Raw genomic sequence first — 20,132 nt, 5'->3', positions numbered from 1 at the left:
CGGGCACGCCGCGCCAGCGCCGAGCCCTTCGCGGCTTCCGGGCGGCCGGGGGCGGCGGGAGCGCGGCCGCCTCCCCGCAGCCGGCGGCGGGCGCGGTTCCTGTTCGCGCCAGGCTTTCGTTAGCGGGCAGTAATTTCGGTTTTTAATTGCGGATTTTTGTTTTATTTTTTCTCCGGAGGAAGGTTGAGGGGTGAGACCTGCAGGGTTAGATCCTGGTTTGTAAATGTAAAGGGCTGGAGAATCGCTGATCCCCCCCCACTCTGCCCCAGCCAGCGTCCCTTGTGGTCCGCAGGTGGGTGGTGCCTGGACACAGAGCACAGGGACCCCACAGCCACCACCTCTGGGGACACCCCAGGGTGGCCGTGCCGGGGCAGCACCTGGCCTTGCAGGGTTGACAGATGCTCAGCCCTGGGAGCAAAGCCCCTGTGAAACCCCCAGCAGAGCCCTGGTCACACATGGCTTCCCAGGGCTGGGAGTGACCTCTGCCTGGGCAGACGCCAGCCATCTGGCTTTGTGCCTCTGCTCCCACAGGGCTCAAATCTGGAAGATTTGGGCAAGAAGGTGGGTGCAGAGCGAGCTGGCAGGGTATGGTCCCTAACAGCCATCCACCCTGCTTGTCTTTGTTCTTTCTCCACAGCACACCTTCTGGGGGAGCGGAAACTGCAAATCTGCCGAGGAAAAACTGGGATGGTGCTTTTCCAGTGTGTGGGAAACCTCCCCCAGACATGCCACCCAGCAGAAGGACTTAGGAACACTTCACTGCTTTTCACTTCCATGCTTTCTTAAACCTCAGCCCCGATTTTTATAGCAAAGCATCTACTAAACCATTCCTTGAGCACACAGGCACCAGAGCAGCTCTGCACTGGATCCAGTGGGCCACAGCCTTTCAGGAGCATTTGTGTGTGTCTGTAGGTCTGGCCATGGTCTAACCCAACCCATGCAAAGTTTGGAAGGGCCCAGACAGACCACACATCCCCGTGCACTGCTGGGACCAGCCTGCAGTAGCTTCCACTCCTGGAGCTTTTCTGTCATGCGCCATGGTGGGAATTTCTCTCTGTCCCCGTGCAGTGTGCTGGCACGTGCTCCCAGGAGTGTTCTGGGAGGTACTTGTGTGACCAAAGGATGGGGTTTGTAGAAAACACTTGGCTTCTGTGAATGCAAAACATACTACAAAAATTCAGTGGGGTCACCAAGCAACGCCCTTAAACAGCAGCCTGGGAGGGATGGCTGAAAGCAGTCTGAGCTGGTGGGTGTTTGAAACGCAGGAACTGCTCCTCCTGGATTTAAGCAAAGGAGCAACCTGGGCAGAGGGACCTTTTTCACCCTGTGGATCAAAAATGATGAGGCCCCAACCACCTCATAGCATCTCGCTGGCAATTGCCAGCCCAGTTGTGCTCAGCTCAGCCCTCCCCGTCAGTGCAAGGGTGCAAAGGCTCAAGTAAATAACAGAGAAAGGCAAAACGCGCTGATGTAAAATAATGAAAGCGATAAAACCAACACAATGGTGCTGAGATCCTGCCTGGCTCTCGACCAGGTGGAGTTTTGCGAAGAATCAATTTTAGATTAAAAAGGTCAATATACCATGTCAAGCTGCTTCCCTAGAAGGCAAGGAGATAACTTAATTTGTGAGCGGGTGGGAAAGGGCTGAACATTTTGTCACTTGCTCTGCTCACAGCCTGCCACCCTGCCTCTGGACCTGCAGCCCTTTGCTTCTTCTTCTTCTTCTTTTTTTTTTTTATTTTTTTTTATTTCATGAAAAGAAAGAAAGCAGATGACACGCAAATTATGGAGGAAATATTAGGAGGAAATTAAATCAGGGTCACATTATTCATTCATGGAGATGGGAGGAAGCTGTGAAGATAAGTGCTTTGATGTACACAAGACACATTGTTCGTGGAAAGCCATTCTTTTTCAATATCGCTGGCTTTTTCAAATGGAAATGCGGCACGCGGGAGCTGACAGCCTGTGCTCGGCTGCCCGCTCACGAGGGGCACAGCAGCCCCACGCTAACGCACCCCGGGTCTGCGGGCCCTTGGCTCTGCTGCAGGGGGTGCCTGGCCAGCCCTGCACCGGCTGCTGGGTTTGCAGAGGGGCCTGGGAATGCATTCGTTGGGTTGCAAGGAGGGAAGAAAGAGGTATCAGGAGGCTCTTGGGCAAACTTTGGCGGGGCTGGGTGCTGGGAGTCCTGTTTGCACCCGGAGGATGCCAGGGTGCTTTAGCATCCCTCTGCCTGCTGAGGGATGCCTGCTTTCCCCCCCAGGCTACAAGGAGCCAGGTGGGATGAAATCCCACATGAAATCATGAAATCTTCGCCTTCACCCAAAGTGGGATGTTTTCAGCAAAAACCACCTGTATCCTCCGCAGCCCTTCTGCCAGAGGGAGATGGATCTGCTAGGGATCTAAACACAGCACACAAAAATGTTAGACTTCTAACTGGTATTTTTACCAAAAATTTCTATTCTTAGTTCAAGAAAACCACCAGAGCACTTGTTGGTTTTCTTTTTCCCCAAAAAATCTGGAACAGGAAGAAACCACAACGCTGGCAGCTTTGGTTTTCCTTTCCCAGCCGGGATGCTGGTGCTGCAGCCAGGGCTGCTCAGTGGCTGCTGGAAACGCTGCGGGGAGCTGCAGGACCAGGGCTTGAGGCAATCACGTCCAGCATGAGCGTTGTTCAATATCTCCAAGCAGAGCCAAAAAAAAATAGCCCCCGGGAAGAGAGGCAGCAGCACCCGCGGTCAAGCAGATCAGCAATTATTTAGGGGGAAAAAGCACCAAATCTGTGCCCAGGGTTTGGGATCGTCCCTGGGAGAGGGGCTGTGGCCTCCCCGAGGAGCCGCTGCCGAGCCAAAGCCGAGCGGTGCCCGCGAGCTGCTTCCAGCAACTTGGGCAGGGATTTACGGCTCCGAGCAGCCTCTTGGAACAAGCCGAAATGATCGTTTTGGCGTGTTTATTGGCAAACAAATCTTCCAAGAGGACCCATCTATCTGGGTTACCGTGACGGGGAGCGGATATTTATTTCCATCCGTTATGCAAATCAGTGCAGGGCGAACACGTGCCAAGCTTGCTGCCGCTGCCGTGCAGGCAGAGGTCGCTCGCAATTAAACAGGGTGGGTGATTGGGGCTCCTGCGTGCACCCCCCTGCCTGGCTGCTCCTGGCAGAGCTGGCCTCCAGGTCGGGGTTGGAATCAGCACGGGCAGTGATGGAGCGCCCCAAAACTATAACTGAGTGCCTTTAACTGGGACTGCGTTTGTCCTTGCCACTTCGCTCAGGCTAAATCTCTCCCAAGGCTGGTGGGCACCTCGATTTTGGTGGAGCAGCCATGATAAATACACTCAAGGGTTGAAGGTCTCCTGGATCCATGCTAATGAGCCCCTTATTAACCAGAGGATGGAGCAGCAGAGCAGCCCTGCAGGTGTGATGCAGGTGGTGGCTTTGTGAAGCTCAGCACCCTGCCGGGGGGGTGGCTGGGTCCCAGCCGGGTTTTGGGACAGAGCCTGGGACTGTGGATGCTCCAGCATGGGGTTGTAGATGCTCCAACCCCAGGACCAGGGATGTCCCAGCCCTAGGACCAGGGATGCTCCAGCACCAGGGGCCGTGATGCTGCCTGTGATGGAGAGCCCAGATCTGGGCATCGAGCTCAGGACGCTGCACACCAGACCCAGCACCTCCAGCACAGCAGCTGGCCTGGACCCCGGACCACTCCCTCCTCATTTCACCCAGCCCCAAATCCCAACGGGGTCCCCCGGGGGACACCTGGCACTGATGAAGCAGCACGTCCCCACCGTGCGCGGGGCAAAGGGAAGGGACACGATGGGGCAAACCCAAGGGAAGCTTAGCACACGGGGCACTGCGGCTTCCCCAGCCTCCTCCAGGAGCAAACACCCATCTATTTAACCACTGTTTCCCCAGTTTTAACATAATTACCCGTCAGCCTGCCAGTCAACATCAGCTCCTGCAGATCACCATTAACGGATCATTGTTCAGCCGGCTGTTATTGAATCGATATAGAAATTAAAATGCATTCTTCCCATTCTTTCTCAGTTGTCATCTTATCTCAGCGTCTAGCTAAAAGCACGGCAGATTACAGAATCCATCATCATTTAGCCTTTGTAGCTTGCAATATTCATAATTAACAAAAAAATTCTCTTCAGTTTCTCATGTAATTTAATTAGTTTTCCATTAAATAGAGACTAAATATCATCTAATCCCCCAACAGAGCAAATAATTGTTTTCCATTCTTTTAGAAATTATCACTTGCGTATTGTAACTATCAAAACTCATTATGAGCCTCTGAGCAGCAATGGGAAAAGGTGTGAAAAGCGCTGGTGGAAGGACAGGGCAGCAATTAGCGAGGCGGGTGGGGATGGAGAGGGGGCGGCAGGCTCCGGGACCTGCTGGCGGCGCCCAGGTCATGCCCAGCGCAGGGCTCAGCAGCACCTGGTGCAGGATCCGGCCCCGTGCCCCAATCTGGGACATGTCGTGGTGCTCCAGATGCCCCGTCTGCCTCCGTCCAGGAGCGTCTGCACAGGACATGAGATGGGGACAGGGATGGGGACAGGGATGGGGAGAGCCACGCCGTGCGAAGGCAGGCAGCAGGGCTCGCGGCCGTTTATCTGGATCACGGGACAGATTTAATTTATAGAGGAAATCTCTCAAGCAAATACGTCCCTCGGAGGAATAAACCTGTTTAAGAAAACAATTTTCTCCGTGCCCGGATTACGCCTTTAATGGCTTTCTGCTGTAGTGCCCCGGAGCTCACGCTGCTCCGGTGTGGAGAAACCATCTGCGAGAGCGTGTGTGCATGGGTGTGCATGGGTGTGCGCATGCATGTGTGCTTGCATGAGCGTGCATGCCTGGACACACAGGGCTCAGCCAGCTGCCAGCCCTTTGCATGGGAGGGATTTGCCACGGCTGTGTCCCAGCCAGTCCCACGTGAAGTTCCAGCCCCACGAGTCCCCAAGGGCCAGCACCAAGCCTGGGGGCCGGACCCCCACGGAGGTGGCGCGGGGCTGTGGCCGTGCTCGCTGGTGCAGGGATTTGGCTCTGCAGAGCGTGAAAGCTGCTCGGCTCCAAGTGCCCCTCTGGGGGCTGTTAGCAGCGAGAACCCCCATTAACTCGCCACCCCTCCAACCCCCTCAGCAAATTAGATTAAATCCACAAATTGTTAGGACGGGGCCATAGTCACGGCTCGCTGAGCGCGTGTCCCATTACCAGCAGGTGGGTGCCGCCTCTAAATCACCTCTCGGCTCTCTCCGGGGACCAGGATATGGGCAAACGCTCCGATTCATCTCCCACCTCTGTGACGCAGGGAACTGGGCCCTAATTGCAGATGGTAATTGGCAGCAGTAATTCAGATCTGCAGCCGCCTGCATCTCCCTCTTCACCCTCCGTTGGCATGGGACGTCTGGTTGACCAGCGAGGCGCTGCGCAGATCTGTCTTGCAGCACTGGGATGGGCACAGGGACCTCCCAGGGGTTGCAGGAGAGGGGCACTCACTTGTGCAGCGAGTTTGCTCGTGCTCGGGTGGCACCGCTGGGCTCTCCCGCTCTGTTTATAGGATGGAGATGCTCTAAGAGCAAACCGGCCCCACTGCAGAGCTTGCTCTGCCCTGGCCGCCCCCTTGGGGCAGGGGGATTAGTGTTAATCCAGATCATTTCCCTGATCTGGGTCATGGCTGCATGGATGCAGAGTGGATCCATCCACTGTCAGCTGCTTTCCTCTCCCCTTTTCTTTCCCCAGGCGAGGCTGGAGCCAGCGGTGAGCCTCGGCAGCATCGCTCATCCTGGAGGCTGAGGTGGGTGGATGCAGCCGGCTGCATCCAGGCACGAGGTGGGCACGAGGCGGGGATGCAGGAGGAGGCAGCGGGGCTCCCCCTCCTAGCACAACGTCACCCTGAGGCCCCACCAACGCAATAAAACCAGGGACTTGGGGCAGGGGGAAAGACATGCCCCCTCCTTGGCTTCACCGCAGGTTCCTGGGTTGCTAATTAGGAAAAAAAAAATACAACACTTCTTTCACTTCTTTTAAACAAACACGAGTCAGGAAGAAAGCAGTTATTATCTTGTCACCACCAGCTAAGCCCCGGGAGTCTCTCTTCCCTCTGACACTTGGGCATACGTTCAAATAAAACAACAAACCCTCTGAGGATTGTAATAGGGTCTGTTAAGCACTAACTGCGAGTGCCTGCACGTCCTGGCTGGGCAGCCCCAGCGAGGGGACGGAGGTGCAGTGTCGCTGCCCGGGAGGCTCCGGGAAGGGCTGGCCTGAGCCCCCACGCTCCCTGCTCGATCCCCAGCTCTCATTTACATGCGTTTCAGGGCGTGTTATTTAATACTCTGCAGAGTTAAAAATAAATCTTCCCCTGCCTCCAGCTCTCTCCGCCTGGCTCTTCAGCTGGAGGGTGATTTGTTCGTGTTCACATGCACTCACCACGATCGGGCGGCAGGTCCTCCCTTGTCTGCACCGTCCCCTCCCCAGCCCTGGCCTCCGCCGGTTCCCACCCTGGGGACAGACTGCGGTCAGGGGCAGCAGCAGCTTTGCAAGGACACGTGCAGGGTCCTGGGTTGCAGCAGTGCCGGGTCCAGCCCCACCGGGCAGGAAGGTTTGGACAGGCTGACTCGTCCCTGCTGGGAGTCGGGGGAATGCTGGGAGGTGGAAGCTGAAAATGGACAAGGATCAGACCCCTTCGGTGTCTCTGGAGGCGATGTGAAGCGAACCTGGAGCTCTGCTGAGTCCGGACCTGATGCCTGAGTCCTTCAACCCAGCTGCAGAGAGGGTCAGCGAGGGGCACGATCACAGACAAGAGTTTCCTGCGTTCCCAAGGGCCACGGGCAGCCTGCAGCCTGGCTGCAGCAAGCTGAAGGACACAACACCAGGACAGGAACTGCTCCAGGTGATGGGGACAGGGCAGCGTCGCACACCCGAACACCCCACACTGGGGGACAGGCTCACCTTACCTTCTGGGAGCTGCAGCCACGTTTCCAATCCTCCTTAAAAGCTGCTCCGTCCGTTCTGGCCCTGAGTGCGCCATCCTCCAGCTTTTCTCCCCACGGTGGGGAGAGTAGGGGCAAGAAATGCTCAGAATGTGTTTGTGGTTCTTCCCTTTTTACTGTGCAAAACGCACTTTGGTGGCTGCACCAAAGCCTCCTGATCAGCCGCACACCGAGGCTGCATGGGACAGTCCTACAGCTGGCGTGGGAGCAGCGCGCGGTCGCTCTTCCTCATCCCACCCGAACTGCAGCGCTCCCCTGGGACAAGGCAGAAAGTCAGCGAGATGTGAGTAACACCTGAGCCACGGCAGCACCAGGAGGAAAAAAGATGGGAAAAAGGATGAAAAGTCTTACAGCTGGAAGCGGAGATGGGCACGTGCAGAACAGAAACGCACCGTGTGCTCTTCAAGGTCAGTTAATTATCATCAGGGAACCACCTGCAGCACGGGGAACCTCCCTCTGCTCTGAGTGCTCACAGAGGCCAGCGCGGCCACGTTGGGTGGCTGCAGGGCAAGCTGTGGCAGAGGCAGCCCCAGAATCCTCTCTTGAGCTGGTGCTCTCACCCCGCATCGTCCCAGCAATCAGCCACGGGTATCAAGGCAGGAGACGTTTGTGCCTGTGCAGGCCATGCAGGTCCCTGTCCAGGCAGGCTGAGCCTTTGGAAATGTGCAGACTATGCGGGACAGACACCTGAGCATGAAAGGATGGGGATAAGCAAGTGGGGAAGAAACCTAAATTGCTGGAAGGGGAATTGTTTTCTCCCATAGCAAGTCCTGATGTCCACCATGGTAAATACGTAACACACACCAAACCTGCCTGAGGGCCTGCTACCATCCCTGCTGCTCAGCCAGGGCAAAGAGAAAGGCACCAGGCTGGGTCCTCCACTGCTGAGCCCTGAACACACTCTGCTTGCCATAGAACTCCCTCCCTTTACGTTTATTTATAGCAGAAGGCTGGTTCTACTCAGAACAAGAAAATAGGATTCAGCAGTAGCCTGATAATTATTTCCAGTGTGGTCATTTTTATTGCCATGAATAAAAAATAAAGCCGCTCTTCTGAAGTTAAAGTATGTGGCTTCCCTGGGTTATATACGAGTGTGGGCCTTGATTTAGCACTGTACAATAGGAAAGTAAAACAGAACAATAAATACCATCCACACAGTTCTTGTAAAAAGCTGTCTATTTCAGTTTTGACCATATAAAAACAACCAAGAGAAACCGGACAGGGAATATACAAGCCACAGATGGAATTTAAACAAGTTGTACAAATTTCAGGTGATCTGGGTAAGGGTTCGTAGTCTGTTGTACAGCCAAAATCAAAACCTCTTCAATTCTAAATTTTCCTGATTCCCAAAGAAGGGAAAAAAACCCCAAGCTGTACAGCAGGACCACGCAGACACGGCAGCCTGCAGAGGGCTGCTTGGCTCATCAAGCTGCTTCAACATTTTCCCGTTACCGCAAGTGTGAGAGGGGGCTGGCACCAGCGAGAAGCAAGTCAATCCTACTTCTGTAAACCAAGGACTTAAGGGCACGAATCACACCGTCTTCTCAGCTTCACTGGATCTCCCCCATATACAGCCGTTTGTCACTGGATGCAGAGAGTACTGCGAGAGAGAGGAACACAAAAATTAAACAGAGCAGGCTGAGACCTCCACTCGTGGCACTCCATTTGGATTTAACTACTCATTTCTCTCACTGAGCTATCTGTAAAGCCAGATTTCATTTGCTCCCCCCAAAATGCTCCACTGGATTGCTACTGACACCTAGCCACGCGTTCTGGCTGCCGTTCCCCTCTCCCGAGGCAGACATAAAGGCACGCCGCCCGTAATGTCTGAGCATTAAACCAGTAGAGAGAGGCACATGAACACGCTGTTAACGCTCTCAAACATCCCGCAATGTTATTTTCTCTGCAAGGAGTGTTCGGATTGCGGCTCAGGCACGGCCAGCAGGACCACATGCCGCTAGAGGGCACAGGCTCGCTGGGAAAGCTCGGTCGGGCTGCTCTTATTTATCAGCAGAGGCAAACTGCAGTCGGCTCTCGGCTGTCAGGAGTCACCGAGCAGCCCTGATTCAGGAAAGGCTGGTGAGGGGATTCAACACCAAGCGTGGAGGTAACCACAGCCCCAGCAGAGAAGCGCTGTTCTCGACACTGACAACTGTTTCACTCAAGTCCAGGCAAGATCTGGGGGCTGGCGTGAGGCTCACAGACTGATGTCTGCGACTGTGCTCCCTGGGCGCTCTTCCACGCAGCTGAGTGCTGTGGGGTGGGTGCAGCGAGCTACAGGATGAATGGTCCCAGACGTTAGGAGGAATCAGCCGCTGAACTCGCGTGCAACGACTGGCTGGGTTTTTAGTTTTTCCTTTAAGATGAGCGAATGAGTCACAAAAAGGCGGAATGCGATTACAAACAATCCGCTCCAAACTGAAGGGAGATTGCTCTGCTCTTCCAGCACCGTCTCTGATCTGAAGACAGAGCAATGAATAACCAAGGAACAAGCCCATAATTCACTGCCCTGAATCCCCACCCCCGGGCTGCTGCAGGCACTGTCATCCCCGGCACCGCTGAGCTCTTGGCTTCGCTTCAGGGCTGACTTGTGTCAATTTTTGGCCCAAGCAGTGTGGTGAGCTGGCCGACGGTGCAAGTTTCTATAGAAACAACAGTGCCCCATGGTCCTGCCCGGGCCACAAACGGCGCTAAGGAACCGGTACCAAGGCTGCTCTCAGCTAATGCTCCGTAACTGAAAGAGCTCCGAAAACGCCACTGAGAGCATCTCCTCACCCACCGCCGTCACGCAGTGCCACACCTTCACCCTGGAGCAGGACGTTTATGGAATGGCGATAAAAAGGGCTGCACAAGGAGCCTTGTTTGCTTCTTACGCCCTCTGTGAAAGTTAGAGACCCTGGACTAAAGACGTACTTCCAGGTTTCTATACCTGTCACGATGTGATCAGTAAATTCATGGTTATAACAAACCCTTGTACCAGAAGTATTTTGGGAAGTCCTGGACTGTGGCAGTAGCTCACGGCCACCCGCAGCTCATGAACAGGCCGTGCTACCACAGGCCAGAGCTGCACGGCTGCTCACCCAGGTCTCCATCTGGGCAGGACACACAGGTAGAGCCTCTTCACTCAGCCCAGGTCCCAGCTCCAATGCATGCCTGCAATGGATTCCCTTTGTAGTCCTGAGCTACGGATAACACCTTCCCCCAGGTCTGTCTCTGACACTCAGGGCTCTCGGCCAGTTTTTGAGCTGTTTTCTGGAGGACCAGCTCAGCCTGCCCTGGAATTTCCCCAGGTGACTTGATTTGGGGACGACTTACTGATAGGCTCCTCTGGATGGAAAGCCAATTCGTTCACCGACCCAGCGTGGCCTGGCAGCTTGTACAAAATCCTCCTGGATGTGGTGTCCCACACGTAGACGAACCTACAAGAGAGTCATGATGAGAGCAGGCATTTGTGAAGGGAGAGCAGCCGCCTCCCACACCAACGGCTGCTTCCTGCAACGGTTCACCACCCAGGCTGCAATAACCACAGCTGTTAGCGTGGATAAACAAGGAGCCTGTCAGGAGCAAAATGCTGCACTGCTGAATTCAGGAGAGCAAAGGTCTGAGCAGGTAGGAGCTAACATGTCAGCTCTGTGCTAAAAGCCTCTGCTGTCACAGCACTGCGGCAACACCTCATCCATTGCGGCACGGAGATGGATGAGGCCACAGAGACCCTCGGCACCGCAGCCATACGGCGGGCTAAGGGACAAAAGAAGCATCAGGAGAGGGGAGGACGCAAATACCTGCCTGCAAGCCCAGTGGTGGCTCCCAGTTCAGGCAGACAAGCCCTTAGGAGGAGCCTGGGTGCTCCCCCCCCAGCCCTCGCTACAATGTGATCCCTCCCAGCCAACAACCTGTATCTATGGATTTCTTCCTGCTGGGCCATTAAAGTCATAATTCACTTCTCCGCATTTATTAGGGGGCTGACCAGATTGCATCGAGCCCTCTGATTGATCTCCTCCAGGTCCCTGCGCCGCACCGCCGCCGGGTGCTGCCCGCGTGCCTCACCTTGGCTGAAGGACAGCGCCGAGACACCGGCACTCCTCACGCAGCGGGTCAGAAACGAACCGCCGGCACGGGGCACCATGCAGCCCTCAGACTATTCGTACCAATGGTCGAGCGGGGGAAGACAGCAGCTTTCTGCTAGCCACAGAACGCAGCCTGTCCCCCGGGGGTGTCCGTCACTGCCGGCACGGCGTGGTGGCCGCCTGGCAGCTAACACTGGTTTCACCGGGGAACAAAGCGGTGCCCTGACCCGTTATGGAGAGCTTCCGTAGGAGTGAGAGGCTTTTTTTATAAATCAGAATGGGAAGAGCTCTGAGAAGTGCACTACAGCCAGGCGAGGCGACGCTGTGTTCCACCCACACAGCCTCCTTTCCAAACTTAACAGCTTCACCACACGAAATGCCATTTGTTACAAGGTTCACAGCTCTTCAGAAAAATCAGCGGCTTGGGAAAGCTGCCAGTGCTGGATTACACTCACACTGCCTTCTCGCTTTGCTCTTTAGGTAGGTGACTGGCATCTAAAACAAAACCTGTCAGGGGGCAGAAGAAGAAAGGGGCAGAGCTGTAATCGGCTGGCTCAGCGCGGTGAGCAGCTCTGCCGCCCTCCCGCTCCAGGGGCATCGCTGTCCTCTTACAGGGGACGCTGCAGAGGGTGAGGGCATGAGGTACAACCAGGCGAGAGTAAAACACGTGTAAAAGCAATCTGTAACGTTACACTTCCTCCAAAGGCAGGTTGCTGCAAACGCCACTGCGCATCACCACGTCTCTGCCGCCTGAATTCAAATTCACTTGGGATCAGCGGCCCTGTTACGGCCCCGCACGAAACCCAAGCTTGGAATGCCAAGCTGGGACCAGCGCCACCAGCACCGAGTGCCTCCACATCACCTCACCCGCTCCGTCCCTTTGACAGGGCTTTGCAGGTCTGATGAAGGACAGGATTTGGTTTTACAGTTAGGCCTCTCTTCTGCCTGGAACAGAATTGAGCCTCCTCTCTGCCCAAAGATGCACTGAACCCCTCACAGCACTTGTTGGTAAGGCAGAGAGGACACCGACACCACTATAGGGCAGACGTGCCTTGTTAGAGCCTTTCATTTCCAGGCTGCTGCTATTCTTTGGATTTTCTCAAAACATGTGAAAAGGAAAAATGAAACCACCCCACTTATGTCGTGAATATCATTTAAAGCAGCACTTCTGCAAGCACAACTATTCAATCCAGCAGGTAAGAGCTGCATCTGATGCTTTCTCAAAGAAATTCTGCTGTATTTTCTATGGCATGGCAGAGCAGGAAAGCACTTTAAGTTGCTGGTTTTACAATAAACCTTCTGAAGGGCTCACAGAGAAAAAAAAAATCAGGTAATTGCCCCTCCAACACAAACACACACTCCACAAAATGCAGAGAAGCAGTAACTGCTGGGGAAGTACTTTTTACCCAGACACACAAAATGCTTAATCTTGCTTTGCTTTCCCAGCAGATGCTCCTCCAAAAAAAATGAAAACTCAGAGATAGCAGAAAGATTTGGAGTGGCCTCATCTACCCTGCCCTGGGACCTGTGCTCTTCACAACAAAGTTGCTGTCAGAGCACAGAACTCCAGCAGCATCTGCAGGACTAAACTAATGGCCCGATATTTCACACCACACTTCAGCGTGTCAGGTTGCCCGCCCTGGGACCTGCCACAGCATTGGCGCAGTAACAAACAGGTATTCATCACCACGTGCACTGCTGCCACAGCCCAGCAGGGCTAGAAAGAAGGGTCAGGTCTCAGCCACCCGCCGTGACAGCCGGCCCCGCTGTATCTGGACAGTAAGAACTCCAGTTCTTCCTATCCCCCATCAGAAACTCATTAATTGGCTGATTACTGCTGCTCCATGTCTTGGACTCTGGCCTGCAGGAATTCCTGTCTCGATGTCACCGAGAGTGCATCTGGATTTGCTCCAGCGGGGGTTGTATCCTTCACGGCGACCCTCAGTCTGGCACAGCCCCTCTGTTGGCTTCCTCCCTCTACCCAGTTTAATCCTCGGTAACCTCAGTTTACAGAATCTGATTTAAGAGTCCAATGCATGCTAATTTAGTCAGATCTATTTCCTCGCACTTGTTAATTAAAGCAAGGGTTACAAATGATCCTCGGGACACCACTGGTGCTCCCTGCTAGCTGCCACGCAGCACTCTGGGATTTGTGGTCAGCACAACCCCAGCCCCACGCACCACTTCTCTGCACTCCTGGAAGAGTCTCACACGAGGCGGCTGGGACGACTGCAAGAGGCTCGTCTGCTGCCAGCTACGCTGCTGTCATCTGCGTGTCCATCTGCTGGACGCAGAGACTGGACATGAGCAGTAATGGGGCTCTCTAGAAGGCTTCTGACAATGAGAAGGGTTTTACAACTAGACAGTTCTCCTCCACTGACGCAAAGGCAACATAAACACGTCGGTACGATAATCACCGCAGACAATGCTCGCAGAAGACTGCGGGGAGCTGTTTGGGCCTTCGCACCTCTCTGCAGTTCTGGCTCTTCATATTAATTGTAGAGATGATCCAGCTCGTTTCAGGTGTGATTGCAAAACAGTTTGGGATGGATAGGAACAGAAACACAGCGATAACTCACCTGTCAGCAGATCCCCCTGCTATTTTACTTCCATCTGGGGACCACGAGCACCTCAGAAGATTCTAAAAGAGAAGAATGTGCACAGATCCATTCCAAAGGAAGATTTAGCTTTTCCCTTCCTCTTGAAATAAAATCACCAAGAGACTTTAAATATCATGAACACCACTATAATGATCTCCCTTTGGAAGATAAGAAGGTAATTACAGATTTTATTTTATTGCTGAAAACATCCAGTGTCTTGTTATTTTACACAATGTAGATAGTAAATGTAGAAAATACTTAATTTACAGCTAATTATAGCTGAACTGAGCTAAGAAATTTTGTTACTGCAGCTTTAATTAGAATCCGACTTTGTGCATTAATCTTTCTTTGAATCCCTATTAAAGTCTTTCTGGTTTAAACTCGATTTTAAAAAACAATTTACAGGAAACTTAATAGACAGGGGCAGCATTTCATGAACAATACCCTTTCAGTGTGTAGTACACTCACCTTTTCAAAATTATGCACGTTCCCCTGGAAAATCTTTACACATCTCTCTTTAGGGGCAAACGGTCGCACATCCCAGATGCGAACTGCAACAGAGAGCTCAGAGTAATTAGCTGGACGGCAGAGGGACGGGGGCAAGGTCAGCTTCTAACAGTCAGAGACCCAGTCACATTCCTTGCTCTCTTCATAAATAGGTTTCCCTAGAAGCAAAAGGAACTAGCAGCCTTCCTCTTGCAGGAAGCTTTGATATGAAAGGTAAAATGCAGAAATTTATAATGATGCCAAGACCACTGCCCACGGGAAGGGAAAAATCCCCAACAACTATTACACAAAGGAGCTACCGTCTCCTTCCACGAGCATTTGCTTTATGATAATACGCTTTGTTCTAACAGATCAGTTTGCTGAGCACCCATACGCAGGAGGCAGTTTGGAAACAGCACCGCCATTCCCTGCCGCGAGGAAGCAGCCGAACCGACCTGACAAAAGCAGGACCAAGATTACGTTCAACTGCCTGTGCAAATAATTTGTGCCACGGCTCAAATCCTTCCTGCCCGTTGGAAGACATGACAAACCTCTCCGATACAGCTGCTCCCTCTCTGCAAAGGATGCAACTGTCAGCACTGCAACAACAGGAATTCAAACTGCATCTGTGGAGCTCATCTCCCCTGAGCCATCCCCACGGCTGACTCTTTTTTCTACACTGAACAATTCAAGCCGTTCCTTCCAAAATGCCACACGCGCGGCTACCCAAAGGCTAGCAGGAGCGGGCCGGGGCTGAGGGCTGTCTGCACAGCTGTGCTGTCACATTCAGCAGGACGTACCTGTGTTGTCCATTGCGTTAGAGAGCAGGTAGGAGCCTTCTGAACTCAGACTGAGGCCTGTCACCGAGTCTGCGTGTCCTCTCATCGTGTACGTGAGCTTGTTCTGGCGAAGGTCCCACACCTTTCAGACAGACACAAAAAGGATAGCCCAGACCATCAGAAATGCGGTTTCCAAACCATTTTGTACAAGTACTGATCAGTCATCTGATGAAATCAGCTGTCAATTTCTGTTGGGTGGGGTCTCAATGGCTAAAATATAAGGCTATAATTTTGTGTGTTGAAGGAAGAAAAAAGAATTTGCCCTTTAGAAGGCTTCTTACTTAACATTAGCAGCAAGGAGCTAAATTACAGCTGCCCTGTGCATGCAGGAATCCCTTTCAATCTGGCTACAGCTCTCCCAGCTCCCAGATTCCACTGACCATGGCACATGGCAGCAGTTGTCAAACCCCCAGAATTTCATGCTGTTCTTTCCCCAGGAGTTACGGCCGTTCCCGGGGCAGTAAGAACAGATGTCCTTTCAGTGCTATCTTAGCGATGGCCCTCTGACAAGAACATGCTCCCCGTGCCTAGGTAAGACTGGAGCCTGAGGCTAAAAAGACAGCAAGACTGCCTGAGCTGGGCAGCTATCAGGAGAATCTCAGCTACCAAATGAATGAAACACTGAGCGTGCTCTTAAATAAGAACTTTCCACAGTAGCAGGTGACAAAGTAAATTACAACAGCATACTGGAGCAGAGGGCAGGGAGTTGGATGTGTCACCAGATTTTCTTTAGCCTACCTCATATATGGCTCTAGAGCTTCTGGGAGAGGCACCGACTGCCAGAAGAGCTCGCATGCCATGTCAGCTCCAGTGTGACAGCAGCGCTAAGATGCGTGGCCAGAAATGCCAGGGCTGCCCAGGCAGTCACGTGGCGAACAGCCCTGGAACAACTCCCTCAGAGTTTCTTGGCCTTAGATCAAGAGAGAGGTTGGGCACCGGAGGCTGGCACAGCTCTTGTGACTGTAAAATCGACCAGCGGCCTTCCACGTTTGTCCTTGACCAACGCGACATTTTGCACGCTGTTACAAGAGATTTCTGATGGGGTGGAAAAGGTGAGCACGGTCGGAAAGGCGCACGAGGACGCAAACATCGTACCTTAATGTCGTTGTCAATGCCCCCAGATATGATCTGATCGCTGGTGTCATTGAAGGTTACAGCCAAGACCTGGTACGTGTTCTGAAATGTCTGGACGGCAGCTTTTTTCCTGATATCCCACAGCTAAAAGGACACGGTGGTTATCAAACTTACACAGAGAGACTTAACAATAAAATGACAGAAAGTTGCACATGTATACACTTTGCAGAGACTCAAACCGCTCTGCTAAAATTCACTTTTAGATCTCAAAAGATCTCTACAGAAAACACAGCAAAAGGCTGGTGTGATTAAAGCATGTGACTCTCCTCATTTGAAAAAAAAATAGGAGGAAGGAAGGCGGTTGAATAAAAGATTTCAGTAGCTGCTTGCCTTCCTCATGCTCTGTTAATGTGATTTAGTAGAAAAAGAACCACTGAGTAGATCAATCTTGTTAATCCCCATCCAAAAATTTTCAGAAGGAACAAGCAAATTTCATTCTTAAATCAAAGCTTTTGTATCACAAAACTATCAAAGTAACCCAAGCCTGGATTTAGCCAACTTAAATGGGAAGAACATGAATGACTCCTTCAGAGATCCCACCTTATTTTCACTCTAGACTATCTCCACCTACAACGCACTGACCTTCACTGTGCCATCGTCACTGCCCGTGCAGACAAGCTGGGGTCCTCGCCTTGCTGGGTAGCAGGAGTTAACGAACGAGGTGTGGCCCTTCAGCCTCTTCACTCTCTCTCCAGTCTCGCTGTCCCACACAGCCACTGTCTTGTCTGTGGATGCTGAGAAGAGCATGCTGTGGAGAAGAATCCCCGTGAGCTTCTCTATTTCAGAAGCATTTCTCCCATCCCAGCTTTCTTACTCTCTAGTTCCGAGATCAAACCTTGAGATATCAAGTGGGAACGTTGTTGCATCACAGAATCATTTAGGTTGGAAAACTTAAGATCAGCAAGCCCAGCCACCACCGAACACTACCAAGTCCCCCACCGAACCACGTCCCTTAGTGCACACCCACACATCTCAAATACCTCCCTGGGCAGCCTGTTCCAGTGCCTAACCACTCTTTCTGTGTAGGAATTCTTCCTGATATCCAAGCTAAGCCTCTCCTGGAGCAACTTTAGACCCTTTCCTTGTGTCCTAACACTTGCCACCTGAAAAAAGTGACCAACACCCTCCTTGCAGCAACCTCCTCGGATAGCTGTAGAGTGATAAAGTCTCCCCTCCGTGTCCTTCTCTCCAGCCTAAGCCACCCCAATTCTCTCAGCTGCTCCTTGCATGTCTTCTAGTCCCTTCACTGCTCTTCCCTGAGCACATTCCAGCAGCTCGATGCCCTTCTTGCAGTGAGGGAACCAAACTGAACACAGTGCTTGAGGTGTGCTCCTACCAGCACCAAGGACAGAGGGACAATCACTTCCCTGGTCCTGCTGGCCCCGGGACTATTTCTGCTGCAGGTCAGGGTGGCGTTGGCCTTCTTGGCCAACTGGGCACGCTGCTGGCACCCCCAGGTCCTTTTTGGAGGGGCAACCTTCCAACCACGTTTCTCAAAGCTTATACTGCTGCGTGGGGCGTGCAGCATCTGGCCTTGGTGAAGGACAGATTGGACTCAGCCCATTCAGCTCCCTGTGCAGAGCCTTCCCGCCCCCAGGCAGACCAACACTCCCACCCAACGTGCTGTCTGCAAGCCCACTGAGGGTGCACCTGATCCAAGACTCACCAAGACTGTTGATACAAACATTAAACAAAACTGGCCCCAAGACTATTGAAAAGTTCTAAGGAAGTAAAAGTCCTCTAAGTACAAGGAAAGACTGGCAGCCTCTTGGTTCAGGTGCAGTGGTGGAGGAGCCTTCCGAAGTGACAAATTGCTCACGTGTTTTCCTTCCCTCCCCACCGTTTCCCACACAAGCATGAGATCAGGAAAGGCACAGCACAAGCGTTTGCTGCGAGGGCAGCGGCTGAGCAGAGGCAACCATGAGGGGCTGCGACGGGCTGTGGCCAGCAGAGGACACCTTCCCCCAGGAATGGCAGGGGCTGAGGCAGGAACGTGTCGGCGTGCCACCCACCTGCCGTCCGTGTTGTAGTGCAGCTCCATGACCGCCCCGCTGTGCCCCTTCAGGGTTGCGTAGTTATCGCAGTCCCCGTAGACATTCCACAGCACTAAGAGGAAGGGAGAGAGGCAGGGGGTTGGAATTGGATGATCTTTAAGGCCTTTTCCAACCCAAACCACCCTATGAAAGTGCAAGACGCGTGTAGATGTGCCTGTGCTGTGCACAGAGTGATTCTCCAGAGCTCCCACATGACCACCACCACCTCAAGGCCAGGGTGATGCACAGCGGTAACGAAGGACCATGTGAGCCCCAGAAGAAGAGACTCTGCTTAGAGCTGATTTACAGCTTTAGATCAACTTGGTTTTATTAATAAGTCACCGGATCTTCACCTCAGCAAGCCGAAGCATTAATAACTGTGCCTGCAGGGTGCTGCTGGCCAGCACAGACCCACGGCGACCTCTCCAAGGGCCTTGGGAAGACTGCAGTGAGCTGGGTGGGCGGCCAGCCCCACACTCAGCAGGGTCCCTGGCACTGCCCCTGCACCCTGCATGCTCAGGACCCCAGCTGATGCCTGCAAGGAAGCCACCCCCCAGGGCTGTAGAAGCCGGCCTCCCGACAAGCCGAAATCCCCCGGGGCCTGGTCTGGTATCACAGAATCCCAGCATGGCCGAGGTTGGCAGGGAGCTCAGCCTTCTCTTTCCTGGGCTAACCAGGCCCAGCTCTCCCAGCCTGTCCCCGTACGACAGGGGCACCAGTCTTCTCATCACCTTCATAGCGCTCCCCTTGCCTGGCTCCAGCACCCCACATCCCTCCTGTCCTGGGAGCCCAGGGCTGACCACCACATCCTGGACGCGCCGTACTCACAGATGAGCCTGTCAAAGCCGGCGGAGGCCAGGGTGTTGCCGCCGGGGTGGAACTTGCAGCAGTACACCTCCCCCTCGTGCCCCGACAGCAGCATGATGGGCGCCTGCAGCGAGGAGCAGCGCGGTGGGCCCTGCGGGGGGACAACGGCAGCTGGATGGGGGAGCGGTGTGGAGGAACCAGAGACCCGGGCACCCCGAGCCCCCACTGAGCTCCCCCAACCCCTCTGAGCCCCCCCAGCCACCCTTTTGTGACACCCCCGAGCATCCCAGGCCCATTTCCCCAGCTTCCCTATTCCCCCCCCAGCCCCTGAACACCCCCAGCTCCCCCCGGATCCCTTCCCCAGACCCCAGCACCACCTCAACCCCCCCCCAGCCCCCCTCGGCCGCCTTTCCCCCAGGCCTCCCAAGCCCCCCCCAGCTCCCCCTGAACCCCCCCAGCCCCCCGATCCCTCACAGAGCCCCCAACCCCTTGAGACCCCTTCCCCCAGCCCCCTCCCCGCCCCCCCAGCCCCTTCGACTCCCCCGCCAGCCCCCTTCCCTGCCCCCCCCGCCCCCTCAGGCCCCCCTCAGCCCCCCCCCTCCCGTACCGCCTGCAGCAGCGCCCCGGGAGCCGCCTGCCCGCCCCCCCCGGCGCCCCCCCCGGCGGCGGGCGGCTCATGGCGGGGCCGCTTGGCGGGGACGGGCACGAGCGGGAGGTCGGGGCCGGGCCCGGGGCCGGGCGCGGGGCCTGGAGCGGGGCCTGGAGGGGGCCCGGGCGCGGGGCCCTTCCGCTTCTGCTGCTCCAGCATCGCCGCCCGCCGCGCGCGCCCGCCCGGTCCCCCATTGGCCAGCCGCGCCGCCTCCCGCGGCGCCCATTGGTGGAGAGCTGCGGGAAGGCCCGCCCCCCTCCCGACGTCTCCTCCGGCGCGCGGAGGTGACGACGAAGCGGCGCCGGGCCGCCGGGCGCTCCCCTAGCGCGGATTGGTCGCGGTGAGTAACACGGATGGATGCCATTGGGCAGCACTTGGAGCCTGCCAGTATGGAGCTCAGGGATTGGCTGGGTGGAAGGGAGGGCCTGCGGGGGAGGGCGGGGCGGAGGCAGCGAAATGGCGGCGGCCGGGGGCGGTGAGCGGGGGTGCGGGGCTTGGGCTCCTCTCGGGCCTTAATTAATTAA

At 54.6% G+C, this 20,132-nt stretch overlaps 1 protein-coding gene and 1 long non-coding RNA gene across 3 annotated transcripts in view; one reads left to right on the top strand and one right to left on the bottom strand.

Annotated features, from left to right (window-relative positions):
* Positions 1-676, top strand: part of LOC118177729 — a 1,575-nt gene extending 899 nt beyond the window's left edge. Inside the window, exons 1-2 of one of the 2 annotated variants that reach the window (XR_004755906.1) lie at positions 194-561; positions 638-676. This is a non-coding gene — a long non-coding RNA (uncharacterized LOC118177729). Of the gene's footprint in view, positions 1-193; positions 562-637 lie in introns of those variants that run through there. The other variant, XR_004755907.1, reaches the window with a different exon arrangement.
* Positions 677-8,151: 7,475 nt separating this feature from the next.
* SNRNP40 (small nuclear ribonucleoprotein U5 subunit 40) lies at positions 8,152-19,782 on the bottom strand. Its single transcript, XM_035345536.1, has 10 exons — positions 19,567-19,782; positions 18,981-19,110; positions 18,132-18,225; positions 16,702-16,867; positions 16,081-16,203; positions 14,947-15,067; positions 14,129-14,211; positions 13,640-13,701; positions 10,309-10,412; positions 8,152-8,593 (listed from the first exon to the last, which is right to left on the bottom strand). Exons 1-10 carry the CDS (start codon positions 19,765-19,767, stop codon positions 8,544-8,546), a joined length of 1,134 nt encoding a protein of 377 aa, XP_035201427.1. The 5' UTR covers positions 19,768-19,782; the 3' UTR covers positions 8,152-8,543.
* Positions 19,783-20,132: the final 350 nt, after the last annotated feature.

Source organism: Oxyura jamaicensis, chromosome 23 (genome assembly GCF_011077185.1).
Source record: "Oxyura jamaicensis isolate SHBP4307 breed ruddy duck chromosome 23, BPBGC_Ojam_1.0, whole genome shotgun sequence".
In the NCBI taxonomy this organism is placed as follows: Eukaryota; Metazoa; Chordata; class Aves; order Anseriformes; family Anatidae; genus Oxyura; species Oxyura jamaicensis.
This window is presented reverse-complemented; position numbering and strand designations above follow the sequence as displayed.

What these genes read in the sequence shown, in the direction of transcription:
- SNRNP40 (XM_035345536.1), bottom strand. Translation starts at nt 19,767, where the DNA reads ATGCTGGAGCAGCAGAAGCGGAAGGGCCCCGCGCCCGGGCCCCCTCCA. An exon ending in CGGCTTTGACAGGCTCATCT is followed by an intron (nt 18,226 to 18,980) that starts GTGAGTACGGCG and finishes CCTTCCTCTTAG; the next exon opens with TGCTGTGGAATGTCTACGGG. An exon ending in GCAGGGGGATCTGCTGACAG is followed by an intron (nt 10,413 to 13,639) that starts GTGAGTTATCGC and finishes ACTCTCTTGTAG; the next exon opens with GTTCGTCTACGTGTGGGACA.